The sequence below is a fragment of the Heteronotia binoei genome, chromosome 4 (assembly GCF_032191835.1).
Source record: "Heteronotia binoei isolate CCM8104 ecotype False Entrance Well chromosome 4, APGP_CSIRO_Hbin_v1, whole genome shotgun sequence".
NCBI classification, from domain to species: domain Eukaryota; kingdom Metazoa; phylum Chordata; class Lepidosauria; order Squamata; family Gekkonidae; genus Heteronotia; species Heteronotia binoei.
The window spans coordinates 73,357,750-73,376,623 of NC_083226.1; the positions used below are offsets into that span (position 1 = coordinate 73,357,750).

Consider the following 18,874-nt stretch of genomic DNA (forward strand, 5'->3'; position numbering starts at 1 on the left):
AAATAATTGGCCCCTGCCACTTGGGAACTATTCACCGGCCTGGAACCCGACGCTACATTGGGCCCCAAGGGGCCCCATGGCCATGCCACTCCCTGATGTGGTGCAGGTAACTTACCTTCGCTCACCGGCGGCACCACCACCACCACAGCCTCGGGTTCCTCGCTCTGTTCGTCTTCTGGCAGCACACCTAGGTTCGACGCACCACTGCTTCCTTCCGCTCCCTGCAATACAGAAAGCCAGGCCAGCACCTCCTTCTGAAAGGAGATGGTAGCTGCCCTACCCGTCCCTAAAAGACCTGTGACCCTCCTAGAAGGGCCAGCCACTCCCCTTGCTTCCTCCAAGGCAGCCAATTGGTCCATAATGGCTTGCCTGGTCTGGGCCTCCTCCCCTTCCTCAGGCGGGGGCAGTTCTGGGGGTGGTCATTTTGCAGGTCACTTAGCGGGCTGCTTGCCCTTTTTGTTGCCTTGGCCCTTCTTCAGCCCCATTTTTTTAAAAATACTATGCGCCTATATGAGCCCCACCCTGGGTAGATCAATAAGGTAGGCGATTGAGTTTTTTATTTATTTATTTATTTGTTTGTTTATTTATTTTCTAAAGGGGGTGGAATGACAAAAACACCACCCTCAGCCAATCCTTCAGCAAGGGCACCAATACCAGCCAAGGCTCAATTCAAGCCTCTGAACTGCACACTCAAACGACCCCCACAACAAGCCAGCCGGCCTGCCCCTTTTTATCTGGCCTGACAGGCCCTAAGGAACAATAAAAATGGGGGAGGGGTGGAATTTGGTGCCTAATAAGAAAGGCTGCACAGGGCCCCACGCTGCCCAACCGCTGCAGCCTTCATGGCCTTCGTGGGACGTCTTCAACCACCCACCGCCCCCACAACACGGCCCGCCGGCCCGCCCCTTGTGATGTGGGCAGCCTGAAGCCTCGAGGAACAGGGAGGAAAGGGGGGTGAATGGAGCGGAATCGCCGAAAAAGGGGGGGGCACCGCCAAGCCTCGCGGCCTCCCAAAGCGCAGCCTCCCAAAGCACGGCCTAAGAGGCCCGTCCCCGAGGTCGGCTGCACTCGCCGCCTACGCCTTCCAAAAGGCGCTGAAAAAACCGCCCCAGCCGCAAACTCGGCCTCACGAAACACAGCGCGTCCGAATCCGACGCCAACGCTGATGACGCCTCGCGGCTCACAGCTCCCGCGCCGCCTCGCTCTCCCAGGCCACAGACGCTACAGTAAGTACGACTGGGCCGAGAGCGAAATTCAACTGCGTATGAGGGGGCGGGAGCGGCCTTATAAGAGTGCTCCTCGCCCCCTCCCCCTTGGGACAGAACCATTGCCTCGCATCCGCGCGGGGAGGCAATGGGCGGCCCCCAGCCTCAGCGGTCAATGGACCGCTCGGCTGGAAAGGGGCCGAATTACCACAGTGTCTCTTCATAAAAGAACAACAGGATCCCACTGGCTGGAAAAGAGACTCTAGCACTTTCCTGGCAACAAACTCAACTTAAAACATGGGGCTTACTTCTGAGTAAGGAACACTTTTCTACACACACTCACACAGAGATCCATATTTTCTAGGGCTGCTAAGATCATTAGCGGGGCGGGGGTTCTCCCACTCGGGAGGTCCCCAACCCACCATCCCATAGTGATGTCATCATGCCAGTGACATTGCATGCCGGCCACTCTAGGGGCTTCCTAGAAAATTCTATGGTTTCCACAGATTCTCTAGCAATCCTACAAGCACTTTCCTGGCAACAAACTCAACTTAAAACATGGGGCTTACTTCTGAGTAAGGAACACTTTTCTACACACACTCACACAGAGATCCATATTTTCTAGGGCTGCTAAGATCATTAGCGGGGCGGGGGTTTTCCCACTCGGGAGGTCCCCAACCCACCATCCCATAGTGATGTCATCATGCCAGTGACATTGCATGCCGGCCACTCTAGGGGCTTCCTAGAAAATTCTATGGTTTCCACAGATTCTCTAGCAATCCTACAAGCACTTTCCTGGCAACAAACTCAACTTAAAACATGGGGCTTACTTCTGAGTAAGGAACACTTTTCTACACACACTCACACAGAGATCCATATTTTCTAGGGCTGCTAAGATCATTAGCGGGGCGGGGGTTCTCCCACTCGGGAGGTCCCCAACCCACCAGCCCATAGTGATGTCATCATGCCAGTGACATTGCATGCCGGCCACTCTAGGGGCTTCCTAGAAAATTCTATGGTTTCCACAGATTCTCTAACAATCCTACAAGCACTTTCCTGGCAACAAACTCAACTTAAAACATGGGGCTTACTTCTGCATAAAGAACAATTTTTTTACACTCACACACAGATCCATGTGGTTTTCCCAGATGCTCTAGCAATCCTACAAGCACTTTCCTGGCAACAAACTCAACTTAAAACATGGGGCTTACTTCTGAGTAAGGAACACTTTTCTACACATACTCACACATAGATCCATATTTTCTAGGGCTGCTAAGCTCTCGAGCGGGGCAAGGGTTCTCCCACTCGGGAGGTCCCCAACCCACCAGCCCACAATGGGCAGGTGGGAGAATCCCCTCCTGACACTGCTGGTGCAATGACGTCACTCACAAGTGATGTCATCATGCTGGTGACATTGCATGCCGGCCGCTCTAGGAGCTTCCCGAAAAACTCTATGGTTTTCCCAGATGCTCTAGCAATTTGGGAGGGAAACTCTATGGTACCATAAAGTTTCCCTCCCAAATTGCTAGAGTGTCCTAAAAAACCATAGTTTTCCTGGAAGCTCCTAGAGCAGTCAGCACGCGACATCGCCAGTGTGATGATATCACTCACAAGTGACATCATCATGCCATGTGCACTATGCACACATGAAAAAAGTCCTGCCCCAGAAGCTGCAGGGGACCTGGCAACCCTAATATTTTCACATGCCATGAATCTGTGTTATAGCTAAAAATACTGGAATGAGATTCAGTCTTCCATGGGGAAAAATAACTCAGCCAAATATTAGGGGTTTTAGAAATCTTAGCCTTAGAGCATTGTGAGATTGGGGCAGACAGAAAATGTTTAATCCTTCTCCCACCTCTTGTGCAATCCGTTAGTTTGGCTCTGAAACACAAGTTAGAGTGGGGAAAGGACAGATACAGAACTGTGATTTTAAGAAGCAGTCAATCACTGTTCTCTTTCCCCAGGACAAATGAGTTTGTACCCAGGCACCCTAGGAATGCATGACTTCTAACAATGTATACTTGTACAAGTGTAAATCACTGGTTTTTGTAAAAAAAAAAATACATGTAATTACAGTATTTCTCAGGTTACATAACCTTCTAAGTATAGTTAGTAATCACCATATCATCATCCTGGACTCAAAAGAAACTATTCCTATGGGCTGACTCTATTATTACAACAATGTGTGGTTTCTGCTAAGAATTGCTCCCATGTGGTTATGGCTCCATGTGGTGTAGTGGAAATGCCTGGACATGACTTCCCTCATGGATTGGCTGATTGGGTGCTAAGTACTCATTCTACCACCTGGGACCAGTAGTTCTGGTTGAGGTACTTGCCACATGAATGTATGTGGAAAGCTAAATTCAGTTATTACCACAACTATCTAGAGTCCTCTTGACCACATGGAAGCTGTTTTTCCTGGCATCCAAAACACTGTGGTAACATTTGAATCAGCCTTTTATATGTTTTTGATATGATCATGAAGAAGAGTGTAAACGCTGAACAAATTAGTCTGTTTTCAGATGGGCCACTGCTTCTATAACAACAAACAAACACACACACACACAAAAGCCAGAAGGCTCTCACAATCACTCTTCACTAAAACATACATCTCCTCAAAAAGTACAGTATACAACAAAGTCACCTTATACAATATTAAAACTAACATATATAACTATTACAACCATGAATGCTCATTATCTTATACTACAAGAGAACATGTTGTTATATGTGTCATATATGGATTGAAGACCTCCATAATGACGTTCAAAATCCAAAGTCTTCTTTTAATAATAATCCAAGGGACCAAGGCAAGGATGTTCTGTAGACACTGCCAACAAACTTGACCCCAATGCTTTTTCTAGATGGGACTCATTTCCCTAAAATTAAAAAAATACTTTTTACAGTCTTTTAAGGCATGATGCTAATATATCCCAATAGTGTCCATTTGCAATAGTACAAGCTCCAACTTTAAAAACCTTAGGTAACGAGTCCCTAAGAAAGCAGGTCCTTTATTTATTTACAAATTTTAGCCCCATTTTTCTGTCCATTCAAGGCAACCAAGTATATATAGAATTTAAACTCATACCAACAATAAAATCATGCTAAATAGATTAAAATAACCCATAATGCAAGCAACAAAAGCTTTGAGTACATTCCACTTAATGAAAGTCATTTGGCAAATCACACTATTACCATAGCTTCAAGTGGGTAGCCATGTTAGTCTGAAGCAGCAGAATAAAGTTTGAGTCCACTGGCACCTTTTAGACTAACAAAGTTTTGTTCAAGGTATAAACTTTCGTGTACATACACACTTCTTCAGATAACCTTCAGATATGTATCTGAAGAAGAATGTGTTCACACAAAAGCTTATACCTTGAATAAAAAATTGTTGGTCCTAAAGGTGCCACTGGACTCAGACTTTGTTCCACAGTATTACCAGTACTTTGAAGCAAAAGGGACAATACATCAAACCATAATTTATTTAGCACATAATGAAAATCTCATCATAGAGAAGGAGTAAGCCCTCACTAAGGCCATCCACAATGGGCATAAGGTAAATTTCTAGAATCCATGCAATGTGCAACAACCAATACTCTCTCTAAACTGTAGTCTTGTGAGCAAAAATTCTGCTTCGTGAGCTATTGGCATTAAAGTTGTGAGCTACTGCATAAATTAGCTCACACTAACTCTGCTGCATAAATTAGCTCACACTAACTCAGCTTTGAGGAAAGACTAACAACAACTCACATGGATTCCAGGCTAACCACTTGAAAGAACTGTAGCTTAATTGTGATAGTAACCTGCCTTTTTTGGGCTTATTTTAGTGAGTAAGCCACTGATGGTGAATTATATCTGAATAAATACATTATATCTGTTTATGGAGTACAATTAAAATATAATTTTATGTTTTTATTTATCAGTAACTAAATGTTACCATACAACTTTTGATTTTAATAATTGGCTGTTTTATTGTGGTGTTGTAATTTCAATAATGCCATATTTACTGATGCAACATTAATTAGGGAAAATATGCATTTTCAATTAGCAATATGGAACTGAAATTATTTGCAGGGCTAAAGTGTAAGAGTGGGATTTCAAGCAGAAAGCAATCATGTCCAAGAAATGAACTGACAATTAGATTTTTAAATATTATAATTGGTAGAAGTAGTTATCCATCTGCAAGGACCTAGTATAGCCAGCTATGCAAGTGCAATTCTTGCAGTAGAAGCCTAAGAACACTTTATTGGAAATAAGTCTCATTGAACATTTCAGAGAAGGATGCTGAGCAGCCCTGCTTAAGATTGGTCTCCTCTTGGTTGTAAGCAGACCTTGCATTCAGCAGGAGCACACAGGAGCGCATCTTCTGAACCTTTCTGACGGCATCCCCTCCTCCTCCCCACCTACCTTGTCTATTGAATAGTAGGTGCAGCTGCATAACAATCTCTGGATTAGGAGAGCAGGCAGGCAGGCAGCCAGCCAGCCCTCATTAACCACTGGAGAAGACTGTGCCTCCCTTTCTCCACTTCTTATGTGATTTTGGGCAGCAGGTGGCTTGCTGGCCTTTTGACAGTGGAGGGGGGCAGTCAAGGTGAACAGTGGAAGGGGAGCACCAGGTGAACAAGGCCTGCTTGGGCTGGCTGGATCTCTAACCAACCCAAGCAGGCCTCACTCACCAGGGGCTCTCCTTTCTTGCATCGGGTTGCTTTTGGCTGGTGGGGGGCATATGCTAATGAGTTATGAGCTCCACCACCCATTTTTCTACAAAATGACTCCTGGTTGTAAGCAATGTTTTCAGAGAAATCTGCATATTTAAATGGTTTTATGAAACATAGCACATAAACTTGAAGATATTATAAAATCAGATTTTAATGAAACCCTATAGAAAGAACAAATGCTTTGAGGAAAACTCATATTAGTTTTGTGCTAGTTGCCTGGTGGAGATGCACAGGGTTTGTCCACCCACCCAGAAAGATACTAACGTATACTAATAAATGGTATGTCTTTCTAACAAACATTCCAAACTCTTCCCTTGAGGCATGTTGTTTATCCAGTACTATCACTGTTAGGGTTGGGCAAAAATGCATTCCACATTAGTTTGGCTCATGTGCTTGTTTCTTTACCTTTTGTCAACTTGAATATCCATAGGCTCCAATAATAGACATGCCTGGAAATATACACATTAGTGTTTCCTCCTCCAGTATACGGTGGGAAGTCATGGCAGAAACTCCTTGTATAGTCCAATCCAATACTCCCTCTAAGCTATGGAGTCTTGTGAGCAAAAAATTCTGCTTCATGAGCTACTGGCATTAAAGTTGTGAGCTACTGCATAAATTACTTTGCTTTGGGGGCATATTTCCGGAGTTAAGAGAAAAATGTGTGGGATGGAGGCTAAAAAAACTGTTAGCTAGCTCACACTAACTCAGTTTGAAGGGAACACTGGGTCAATAATGTTCACTTTGGAAGAACCAGAACTGGTATAGAGACAGAGCTTTCAATGGTGTTCTCTTCTTCTGTGCAAAAGCTGCCAACAGTGGTTTTCTTTCTCCAGGACTCTGGGACATTTCCTTGCCACAAAGGAGCATCCTTCTGCTGCTGCCTTCTTATTATTTCTCAAGATCTCTTGAAGTTCTTCCTAAACCCCCTAGTCTCAATTTCTGAATAATCAAAACAGACAACGCACTCTAACTGGCTCAGCAGCATGAGGATTAGTAGACACCTTCTCCTTTGCTGGACTTTTCATTTCTTTTCTCTTAAAACTCTCCTTTTGCTTTCTTGAAGTCCATTGTTCTCAAATTTCTTGTGGTCATTCCCTGGCACAGAATTCTTCCTCAGCTGGGGCCTTGCTCTCTTCTCTGGCTCTTGCTCTCCTTTCATTTTACTCTTCATACAAGTGTTCTTCTGGATGCAACCATTTCACTGTTCTTATGCTTTATCACCTTTTCATTCCTATATCCCCGATTTTAAATTTCTCTTAATACATTCTAAATCTTGTTTTAGAAAGATCTGGTTATTTTGTGGCTACTGGTAGCCTAGTATGGATAAGCAGCTAAGAATAGTGTTTTTGAAAGAGCTCTTGGAACTTTGTCTTTTGAAAGCTCATACCCTGAAAATCTTGTTAGTTTCTAAAATACTACTGGACTCAAACCTAGCTGTTTGTCCAATGCATATATATAATTCACTTGTTTCTACTGTTGTTTTATATCCATATTTTACAATACAATATTCATACCACTGACAAAGCATTTCCCTATGATCACAAAATGATCACAATCACAAATCACCTGAATTGCCAGTATCAACCATTTAGTGGAAATGCATTATAGATGTGGGAGACAACCATGTAATTGGGACATGTTACTTGTGTAATCCCACTTGCATCCTTTTTTCTCAGTTATTTATTTATTTGATTTGTATCCTGCTCCATTCTCCACAAGCAGGGCTCAGGGTCTCTTACAACAATCAGACCGACGTCAAATTTCAGTGTGGTTGTAGAAAGAGGCAGTTCTGTAAATATATTGATACCAGACTGTTTAGGGCTTTAAAGTTAAGCACCAAAACCTTGAATTTGATTCAGTATTCAGTCTTGAGTCAGAGCAGTTGATAGAGCACAGGTTGTATGTGCAATCTTGGGAGGGGGGAGTGCGTTTCTGTAAGGACCCACACCACTGCATTCTGGACCAGTTGAAGTTTCTGGAGCAAATACAAGGATAGCCCTCCATAGAGTGAGTTACAGTAGTCTAGTCTAGAGGTAACCATAGCCAGGTTAGCATGGGATAGATAAGGGATCAGTTGTCTGACTTGAAAAAGATGGGAAAATGCCATCTTAAGCTGCATTTGTGACCTGCAGTTCCAATGACAGGGAGGCATCTAGGATCCCAGACTCTTGATAGAGGGAGCAGGTACTAGCTGTGCTCCATCAAGAGTGGGAAGCTGATCCTTAACCCAGACCTCCTTAGTCTAGCCACAGGACCTCTATCTTTGATGGGTTCAGCTTCAGATGGCTCTGATTTAGCCATCCCACCACAGCTTCCAAACAATCTGCCAGGTCTTCCAAACAATTAGCCAGGTCTTCTGGGAAGGTATTTGGTCAGCCTTCCATTAACAATTATAGCTGGGTGACATCTGCAAACTGATGGCACCCAAGCCTGAATCTCCTGACTAACTGGGTAAAAGGAAATGTGTTACAGTTACAGCTGTACTACATTGATAAATCTGAAACAGATCTAGGATCTCATCAACATGATGAATTGTAAAATTATATTAATGTCTACAAAAGCCTTCTCTGGGCATATCTAGCCTTATGAACTTTTAAATGCAATGGACTTCACTAGTAGAGGTTTAAAACACATAATTCAGTCTCCCATTAATATGACACACAGAATTACTGAAATATGGATGAATCATGTCCTCTTTGCATTTCCCCCTGTACCAGATATAGAAAACCATTTGCAGGCAGCACAGAAGAACAAAAATAAAGAGTTCATATGAGTGTGTGCTTTATATTTGAATGCCAGCTCATTTGATAAAGCAATAATCTTGATTTATAATCCATCAAGTTATTATTAGGCATGGGATGAAACATAAAGCCAGGGATAATCAAAAACCTGAGCTGACACTCTGACATTGATTACAGTAGCAGTGCACAGCCTTCTGAAGGGGATTAAATTGAACATAGGCATTCTATTCAGTATCTGTCAGTCTGTTAACTATTTTTTGCACTCCAATTTACCATGAGGAAGCTGAAGACATCTGTACTGGATTGTAGGCCGCTGAGCATTTGAGGTTACGTTTTCACTGTAAGTAATGGCAGGATTAGGGTTGCACTTGGAATGGAGCCCAAGCTGGTTTCCAACAGGAGGGTATATGCAAAATCTAGAACATAGGCTGTATGGATAAAGCACAGGAAAGACAGAATTAGGATTTAAGCAAAGGCATTTATTGGAACAAGATTTGACAACAGCAGAAAAATAGGGACGATGGGAAGTCTGGATAGAAAGCAAAGTGGCAGAGACAAGCAGGTGAGCTGACAAGCAAACACCCAGAAAGAAATTAGGAAACCATCCAGAAATGGTTAAAATCTAGCTATTCTATAGACAAAGTCCCAGACCTGTCATGGAAGCATGACAGCCAAGTCAAGAACACTGATGAGCTGTATGAGAGGTGGCACCATGCATTTTCTCTACTACCTTACAACATTTTGGCTAAACATAACAACTCCAGTGAACAAATCAAAAGAGCACTATGCAACTGGGTATGCATGCACTCTGTCCATGCCACAAGGGAGCCTGCCCAATAGCATGGAGAGAACCTACATGCATACAACTTGCACATGCTCAGGCTCTGTTCAGAGTTTCTGTTGAACACACAGATGGTAGGAAAAGAAGATGCTGTGGGCACACTATGGTTTTTTGTTTTGTTTTTTGCATTGTGTCTGCTGAATGCCTTCAGAAGGCTCAGAGAGATTCACCTGTGAGACCAAGCTATTCTTGACAATGTACACTAGCATGGCCAGTTTTAGGCCACCAAAAACAAGGAAAAAGCATGACTGATTCTCACTAGCTTTAACGCCACTCTCACTCTCCTCTTCTTTGTGGGTCTTCAGTCAAATTTCACACTATCTGCCCTGGGGTTGCAACTTGCTCCGTCTCTTCTGCACAGCAAGCAAGATCCTCTAAAAACTGTTTCCTGTTTGCCGCATGAAAAAGGTGAAGCGAGTTGCAGCCCCGGGGCAGATAGTGTGAAAACTGACAGAAGCCCCCAGAGAAGAGGAGCAGAGCGGCGTAAGGCTAGTGGGGAATCGGTCACAATGAGTTTGCAAGCCTTGTTCAGTGACAGCAAAATGACATAGATTTGTCATCTTAAGTATGCTTCTTGTTGTGAAGAAATTGCCTGATACAAGAGAGAATGATCCATGATAACTAATTCATGGTAGCAGTTTCACACTTTCAAATTATCAAGTGACAGATGCTATTATAATATAGATAATATAATATGTGAACTCATCTTCTGAATATTGAGGTCTTTTTTTCCTGTTATAGAAATATTGTGGATTATTTTAACATATTTCCAAAGGAGACCAGGGGAAAGTAGCCATAATACTTCACTTGATTCAGTTTTATAATCATTACAATAGAAGAGGTTACATAAAGAAATCCTTGAGCCAAGGTAATGAAAGTGCTATTTTCCTTACACAAAATAACAATTTGAATAGGGCTGATTTAGAAGTTACTTACACTGTTTCATTTATTTACTGAAGATTATAGATTGTCCTAACAATAAAATAAGTACAATAAATAATTGAAAGCTTAGTCTGTTGAAGGTATTAAAATATATGGTGACTAAGCTCTCTAGGCAACTACCAGACAAAAAGGAGAGTTATGAAATATAACCAGAATACAAAATATTTCTTTTTTTTCTGAAATCCTGCATCAAATAATCATCATAACAAGGTGGAACAATCAACTGACTATATTTCTGCCTTATTTTCCAGTAAGATGTTGCAAATAAACCAGATCTGTGCATAATTAATTAGTCTTGATCTGCAAAGCAATAACAAAATATTCCAAGATTAGAAATAGCAGGTACCCAGCATTACTACTGAAGAAGCAAGTTGATGCAGAAGCAAAAAGCCTTTTCTTCCATCTTTATTTAGCCAAGAATACAGCTCTTACTCAGCCAATCTGGCTACCTGAGTCTATGTCACAGTGAAACTGAGAACAGACTACTGTAATGCACTCTTCATAGGTTTGCCCTTGGATTCAGATTGGAGATTCCAGTTAGTGTAGAATGCCATGCCTGGGTTACTTTTAGGAGCTAGGTACAGCACGCATATTACATCCTACTTCAGTCACTTCACTGGGTACCTATCAGTTACAGAGTTTAACTCAAGGTACTGGTTATCCCATACTGGTTATTCAAGGAAACATCATTCAGATGGATTGTCATGGCGGCATCTCTACTGTGCATTTTATCTGACATTCTATATTATTGGACAGGCTTTAAAGATTACAAAATGCCTTGAAAAGCAATTTATTCTCTGACAAATAACAGAAGTAAATATATATTTCCAGCTGCTCACAACTCTTTTTCTGCAACATCTACTTAATTCTATTGGCTATTACAGGTAGAACCTTTGAGTTGCAGTTTACATAATTACTGACTTTTGAACAAAAAGGGGTAATTCTACGAATCAAGCAAGGTTAAGCAATCAATAATCAATTATAGGCCTTCTGCTGGGCAGTCCGTTCCCTCTTTTTGTGGTTGCAAAACATCTGCTCCAAATAGGAGCACTGCCTATGCTATTCAAGTGCCCTTCCGCTGAGTGATGCCTGCACACACATTGTTCTTTGCCAGGCCCCATGTGGCCGGTGATGGTATCTGGACTACAGTGGACTGCCTACTACCTGATTGTATACTTCCTTTGTATCTGCCTCCATATCGCAGTGTTCAGGATGCTAATCTTGGGTGTGTGGGTTGTGGGTTTGACCCTGGCTGTTGCATTTTGTTTGTTTGTTTCTCTTTTACATGGGAAGGGTGTGTGTGGCTTCAAGCAGGGATCACTGTATGTACTTTTGCTGCCAGTCATACCCTTGCCAGGGAAGGGGTGGACATCCTGTTGGCCTCATGGCTTCCTTTGCTTCTGTGGGGGTTGTGCTGTTGCTAGGTCTTACTTCCCTGTCAGTGGGTAGAAGTGGCATCAAGGGCAGTGCTCTGGTTGGTTTTCAGTGACTGGTTGAGCCTGTGTGGCCACTCAGAGGGATTTAATTTGTTGCATTTGCCTGGTTGGTAGGTGCTGCCAGGGTTGCTATGGACTCCAGCATGGTTGCTATTTCACCTGTGCCTCATGGAGGGTGTGTGTGTGTTGTTCTTTCCCCCTGTGGAATATCCATAGGGAACAGGCCAGTAGCACCTCAGAGGTGTGGGTGACTGACCACCTCAGCCACAGTGTTCCTCAGGATTGGACTGCTCATGGTTTGACCATGTTTTAAATACTGATTGAAGCAGGAATGATATGAACAACTTTGTAATCCATGATTCAATAACACAGCAGAAAGTTGGGAACGTAGAAATGGTATATCTACCTAGACCCATATACACATTACAACCTTTGAAGTGAATTTTAATCTGATTGTAGGAGAATTCTAGGAGAAAGCTTGCAAAGTCTTCCTTTTTGGATGGTGTGTTTGTGTCTTTAAGGCTGAATGGGGGTGGGATGAGCAGGCAGAACAACATGGCTGTGTAAACTTGAACCCTTGGTTTTCCCGTGTTACTGGAAGTTTAGCAACTCATGAGTAAATTGCCCCAGTGAGATTACATGAGTCTGGGATTGCAAACTGTTTTATTTTTGTTTGTGTTTGTGTGTGTGTGTGTGTGTGAGAGAGAGAGAGAGAGAGAGAGAGATGAATTGCAGCTGCTTGGGTGAGGAAATTAATACTATTCAGGGGAACTGTACTGCTGTGTTTTTATTTACTTATTTTAGGGAAAGTCTCCTGGCTCCACCCGCAAAGTTTCCCGGCCTCAGCCCCCAAAGTCCCCAGATATTATCTGAGTTAGACTTGGCAACCCTATTTAAGAGGGTTGGGAGATTCTTAAAAGTGAAATATTAAAAGCAGAATCACTAATGATTCCTATGAGAAGGAGAAATAGGAGGAGCATAAAGAAGCCATGGTGGCTTCATAAACAGCTTCCTAAGAAATTAAAAAAGACTCTCATAGGAAATGGAAGGAGGGTGAAAGGATGAATATAAACAAATAACCAGTGCTTGTGGAGAGAAAATTAGGAAAGCTAAAGCTGAGTATGAGCTTTGGCTAGTGAAGTGTTAAAAACAACAAAAAAGGGTTCCCCCCTCCTTTTATGTTCAAAGTAAGAAAATGACCAAAGACATGGTAGGCCTATTGTGGGGATAGGAAAGTGAAATTGTAACAGGTGATGAAGAGAGGGCAGAACTGCTCAATTCCTACTTTTCCTCAGTCTTCTTTTGTGAGGGAAAAGGTGTTCAACATGGCAAAACGGAACACTTGATGAGGGAAGAGAGATGCAGCCTAGGATCAACATAAGCTCCTAGTTTCTTTAAATGAAGCTAAGTCCTTGGTGCCAAATGAACTGCATATAAGGGTGTTAAAAGAACTTGTGGATATAATTTCTGAGCCTCTGGCCATTATTTTTTAGAATTCTTGGAGAACAGGTGAGGGGCCAGAAGACTGGAGGTGGGCAAATGTCCACATCTTCAAGAAGGGAGAAAAGGAGCACCCAGGTAATTACAGACCTGTCAGCTTGAATGTCTATACCTGAAAAAATGTTTTAAAACAAATCACCAAACAGTCAGTCCTTGAGCATTTAGAAAGGACAGCTGTGATGACTACCATTCAGCATACATTTCTCAAGAACAAGTAATGTCAGTCTAATCTTAGCTCTTTTAGTTACTACCTTTCTGGATTAGGGGAATGTTGTAGACAGTTTATCTTCAGTAAGGCTTTTGATAAGGTTCCACATAATATTCTTGTTGACAATTTGATAAAATGTGGTTTGGATCCTCTTACTGTTAAGTGGATATGTAACTGGTTAACAGATCACACCTCAAGAGTGCTTGTTAATTGTTCCTCATCCTCTTGGAGAGGATGACAAGTGGAATGCCTCAAGGATCTGTCCTGGGACCTGTTTGTTCAATGTTTTTATAAATTATTTGGATGAAGGAATAGAGGAATGCTTTGCAGATTTTACTAAATTGGGAGGAGTTGCAAATACAATAGGAGACAGAGTCAGGATATGGGATGATCTTGACAGGCTGGGAAACTGGGCTAAAACAAATACAAATGAATTTTAAAGGGATAAATGTAAAGTTCTGCATAGATAGGAAAAGTTCAATGCATAATTACAGGATGGAGGAGACTTGTCTTGGCAGTGGTATGTGTGAAAAGGATCTAGGGGTCTTAGTGGACCATACATTGAACATGAGTCAGCAGTGTGATGCGGTGACTAAAAAGGCAAATGCAATTTTGGACTGTCAACAGAAGCATAGTGTCCAGATCATGTGAAGTGATGGTATCACTTTACACTGCTTTTGTTAGACCTCATCTAGAGTATTGTGTTCAGTTTAGGGCATTGAATTTAAGGCGGATATAGATAAGCTGGAATGAGACGACTGACAGGTGATATGATCACCATCTTTAAGTACTTGAAGGGCTATCATATAGAGGGTGGTGCAGAATTGTTTTCTGTTGCCCCAGAAGGTTGGACCAGAACAATTGGGTTGGAATTAAATGAAAAGAGTTTTCGACTAAATATTAGGCCTTTCTGACAGAGTGGTACCTCAGTGGAACAGTGATCAGGGATGCTATTTTCTGAATGTTACTGTTGTGTCCTAGGTTCAAATGGAGAACTGTTACTTTTGGAGGGAACTGTTACTTTTGGAGGGAAGCTGAACAAGCCAAGCTTGTACTCCACACCAGGGTTCCAGAGAAGGCCTAAGCGTGCCCAATCAGGGGAAGGATTGAAACATAAGTAGCCAATCAACATCTAGGCTCATACTGTACCCTGATAGGCCCTTAGGCCTCTGTAAATAGCCAATCCATGTACATAGTTAAGGTCCAATCAGAAGGGGCAAGAATTGTATAAAGGAGCGGGAGGTTTGAATAGAGCTCAGTCTGTGTTGGTGTCCTGAAGTAAAGCTTGTTGAAATCACTCTCCGACTCTAGTCTCTTACTGCGCCGACCCCAGTACTTTACACTGGCGACGAGGATGGGATGCCAGTAAGAACCAGCAACAGAACCAGGAACACGGAAAGGTGGCTAAATCCAAGCCATCTGGGTCCGCACCTCCGCTCTGCGCACACCCCATCTCTCAAGCCGCCCAGACACGCTGCCAAGAATGGAGGCTTCAGCTAACCTCCTGCAGCCATTTAGCATTGATCGCCCCGAGCTGTGGGACTCGTGGGTCGAAGGCTTCCAGTCATACCTGACCTTCCGGAAGATTACAGAGACTACCATGCAGAGAGCTCTGCTTATCAGTACGTGTGGCACGGAGACCGTGGACTTAGCCAGGGCTCTTCTCCAACCCAGGAAGCTCTCAGAGACGCCGGTGGACGACATCATCAGCGCTCTGGAGAAGTATTTCCAGCCCCAGCCAACCAAGCTCACCTGGCACTGGGACTTCCGACAAAGGACACAGAAGGCAGGCAAAACCACCATGGCGTTCTTGACAAGCCTGCGCCGGGTGGCAAGCCGATGCAGTTTCGCAGACCTCAACGAAGCCCTTCTCGACCAGTTTGTATGGGGCTTGAGGGACGAAAAACTAGTACAGAAACTCCTGTCCCTCTCCGAGTGCGACCTAACAAAGGCAATCGATGTGGCCACCAGCTGGGAGAAGGGCAGATCAGCAGAGCCACGGCTGACAAGACAGGCTGCGGCACACCAGATCAACCCTGAACCATCTACAGAGGACTCAGACGAGGACAAAGCTCTACAAACCGGCTATCGTTCAGCAGGAAGGAAGACCACCCATGCCCCACAGGGCATGAGACACAAGACACCACCTGCATGTGCAAGCTGCGGGGGCCAGCATGAGCGAAAGACCTGCCGATTCCGGAATGCCACCTGTCGACTCTGCAACAAGGAAGGCCACATCGCCTGTGCCTACAGATCCACATCCCGAGCACACGTCCCGCAAAGATCTGCGCACTCCGAAGGCCAGCCAGACTTCGAGACCGACGCTCTCCACGCCCACCCATACCCGGTACAGTACCTACCCTCGCCAGTCAGGCCCTCCAAAATCCGGGTCAATGTAGGGATCGGGGGGGTGCCCTGCCAAATGGAGGTGGACTCTGGGTCAGCATCATCTATTATAGCGGCAGAGACATTTTTTAAAATCCCCACCAGGCTGAGGCCTCGTCTCAGGGACCCGGGGTTTACCTTAGTGGACTTCCAGAAGAATAAGGTGCCTATCTTGGGAGTGGGCCCGGTCCCAGTCCAATACAAGGGGTTCAAGGGCCAGCTACAAGTGCTAGTGGTCAAGAACCACCTTACAAACCTTTTGGGTCTCGACTGGTTGAAGCCCCTGGGAATAGAGATCAGGGGGGTCAATAAGACTGTCGGAGTGGACTTTAACAAGGTTTGTGAAGAGTTCCCGGCCGTTTTCGATGGCACCTTGGGCTGCTACACGGGTCCCCCGGTTACACTACACCTCGACCCCACAGTGCGGCCTATTAGGCTTAAAGCGCGACGAGTTCCATTCGCGCTCAAGCCTAAAATTGAGGAGGAACTGGATAAACTGATTGCACAGGGAATACTAGAGCCTGTCACCCACGCAACCTGGGAAACTCCCATCGTGACTCCAGTCAAGCCCAGTGGGGAAGTGCGGATTTGTGCAGACTATAAGTGCACCCTCAACAAGGCTCTTCAGGCCCACGCATACCCTGTGCCCATCGTCAGCCACGTTCTAGCCACCCTAGCCGGCGCAAAAATTTTTGGCAAGTTGGACTTGGCCCAAGCTTACCAACAGCTGCCGGTGGATGAGGCCACGGCCAACGCCCAAACAATTGTGACCCACCGGGGGGCCTTTAGAGTAAAGCGGTTGCAATTTGGCGTGAGTGTGGCTCCGGGGTTGTTCCAGGAACTCATGGACTCTCTTTTAAAAGGACTTCCCGGAGTCACTCCATTCTTCGATGATGTGCTGATCGCGGCAGCCTCGCCTGAAGAATTCGCCGCCCGCCTTAGAGGAGTTCTACAACGTTTTGAAACATCCAGCCTCAAGGTCAAACGGGAGAAGTGCCTCCTGGGCGTGGATCGGGTGGAATTCCTGGGGTTCTCCATTGATGCCCAGGGGGTCCATCCCTCCGAAGCCAAGCTGCGTGCCATCAGAGATGATCCAGCGCCCACCAACAAGCAAGAACTCCAGGCCTTCCTCGGCCTCCTAAACTTTTATCATGCTTTTATCCCCCACAAGGCAGCGGTGGCCGAACCCCTGCACCGGCTTCTAGACAAGAACGGACCCTGGGCGTGGGGCCGCCAGCACGCTAAAGCCTTCCAGGATATCAACGGCCTTCTGATGTCCAACTCCATCCTTGCCCATTTCGACGAGACCCTGCCCTTGGTCCTTGCATGCGATGCATCCCCTTATGGCGTGGGGGCAGTTCTGGGCCACCAACTCCCTGATGGGACCGAAGTCCCTATCGCGTACTACTCGCGGACCCTCTCGTCGGCGGAGCGGAACTACGCCCAAATCAACAAAGAAGGGTTGGCAGTCGTGGCCGGCGTCAAAAAATTTCATGATTACATCTACGGCCGGCCCTTTACCCTCTATACGGACCACAAACCCCTCTTGGGCCTCTTTGCATCGGACCGGCAGACCCCTCAGGTGTTGTCCCCACGGGTCCTCCGTTGGTCCATTTTTCTAGCCGGCTACACCTACACCCTAGTGCATCGCCCGGGCAAGGCAATGGGCCATGCTGACGCCCTGAGCCACTTGCCCTTGCCTGACGTGGATCCCGATCCAGCCTTGGCTCATCAGATCCTACTGATGGACATGCTTCCAGACAGGCCATTGCTCGCCCGCGACGTTGCTGCCCGCTCCGCTCGTGATCCAGTCCTCTCCCGTGTCTTGGACTGGGTGGGGAGGGGGTGGCCCGAGGGCTTGACTGGGCCGGAATTTACTCCGTTTGCAGCCCGGAAAGACGAACTATCCACCCACAAAGGCTGCCTACTATGGGGCAACAGAGTCGTCATCCCCAAACCCTTGCAAGACCAAGTGCTGAGAGCCCTGCACGAGGCACACCCGGGCATAGTCCGCATGAAGGCTCTCGCACGGAGCTATGTCTGGTGGCCCGGCCTCGATGCAGAAATTGAGGCTTGGGTTAAAAGGTGCCCTACATGCCAGGTGTCAAGGCCTGACCCCCCACGTGGCCCAGTGCAATCATGGGAATCCACCAAAACCCCCTGGTCAAGACTGCATATGGACTTTGCTGGCCCTTTCCATGGGCGGACTCTACTCATACTAGTGGATTCATACTCCAAGTGGTTGGAGGTGGTCCAGGTGCCCTCGCCATCGTCGCAGGCAACCATCACAGCTCTGAGGACCATCTTTGCAACCCACGGGTTGCCGGAGACCATCGTCACCGACAACGGCACAGCATTCACGTCCGCAGTGTTCCAGGACTTCTTGGCCAGGAACCTCATCAGGCACATTCGCTCTGCCCCGTTTCATCCAGCCACCAACGGCCAGGCAGAGCGGATGGTGCGCACGGCAAAGGAGGCCTTGAACCGTCTGGGCCCCTCAGACTGGCCAAAAGACATGGCGTGTTTCCTAATGGCCTACCGGACCACACCCACCACCTCCACAGGTCGCAGTCCAGCCGAACTCCTCATGGGCCGCTGCATCACCACCCTGCTGGACAAGCTGCACCCTGACCGAGCCCCAGACAGGCGACCGGCGCCGGAACACCTTAAAGCCCCCAGAGGGTTCTACCCAGGTGAGACAGTGTGGGCACGGAACTATGCCACCACTGGCCCCGCCTGGCTCCCTGGAAAGGTGGACCACGTCACCGGACTGGTCTCCTATGCAGTGGCCTTGGAGGGTGGACATCTCCTGAGGCGACACATCGACCAACTCCGAGGTCGCCTGCCTGCCGGGGAGCCAAGGTCAGAGGCTCCAGATCCAGACAACGTAAGTCC

General features: G+C 45.8%; 1 protein-coding gene across 1 annotated transcript; it reads left to right on the forward strand.

Annotated features, from left to right (window-relative positions):
• Window positions 1-17,099: 17,099 nt before the first annotated feature.
• On the forward strand, window positions 17,100-18,569 carry LOC132570117 (uncharacterized protein K02A2.6-like; the record flags this gene model as incomplete). Its single annotated transcript, XM_060236550.1, has 2 exons — window positions 17,100-17,531; window positions 17,880-18,569. Coding segments are annotated over 2 exons (1,122 nt in total), but the record flags the coding sequence as incomplete, so codon positions are not given.
• Between the last annotated feature and the right edge of the window lie 305 nt (window positions 18,570-18,874).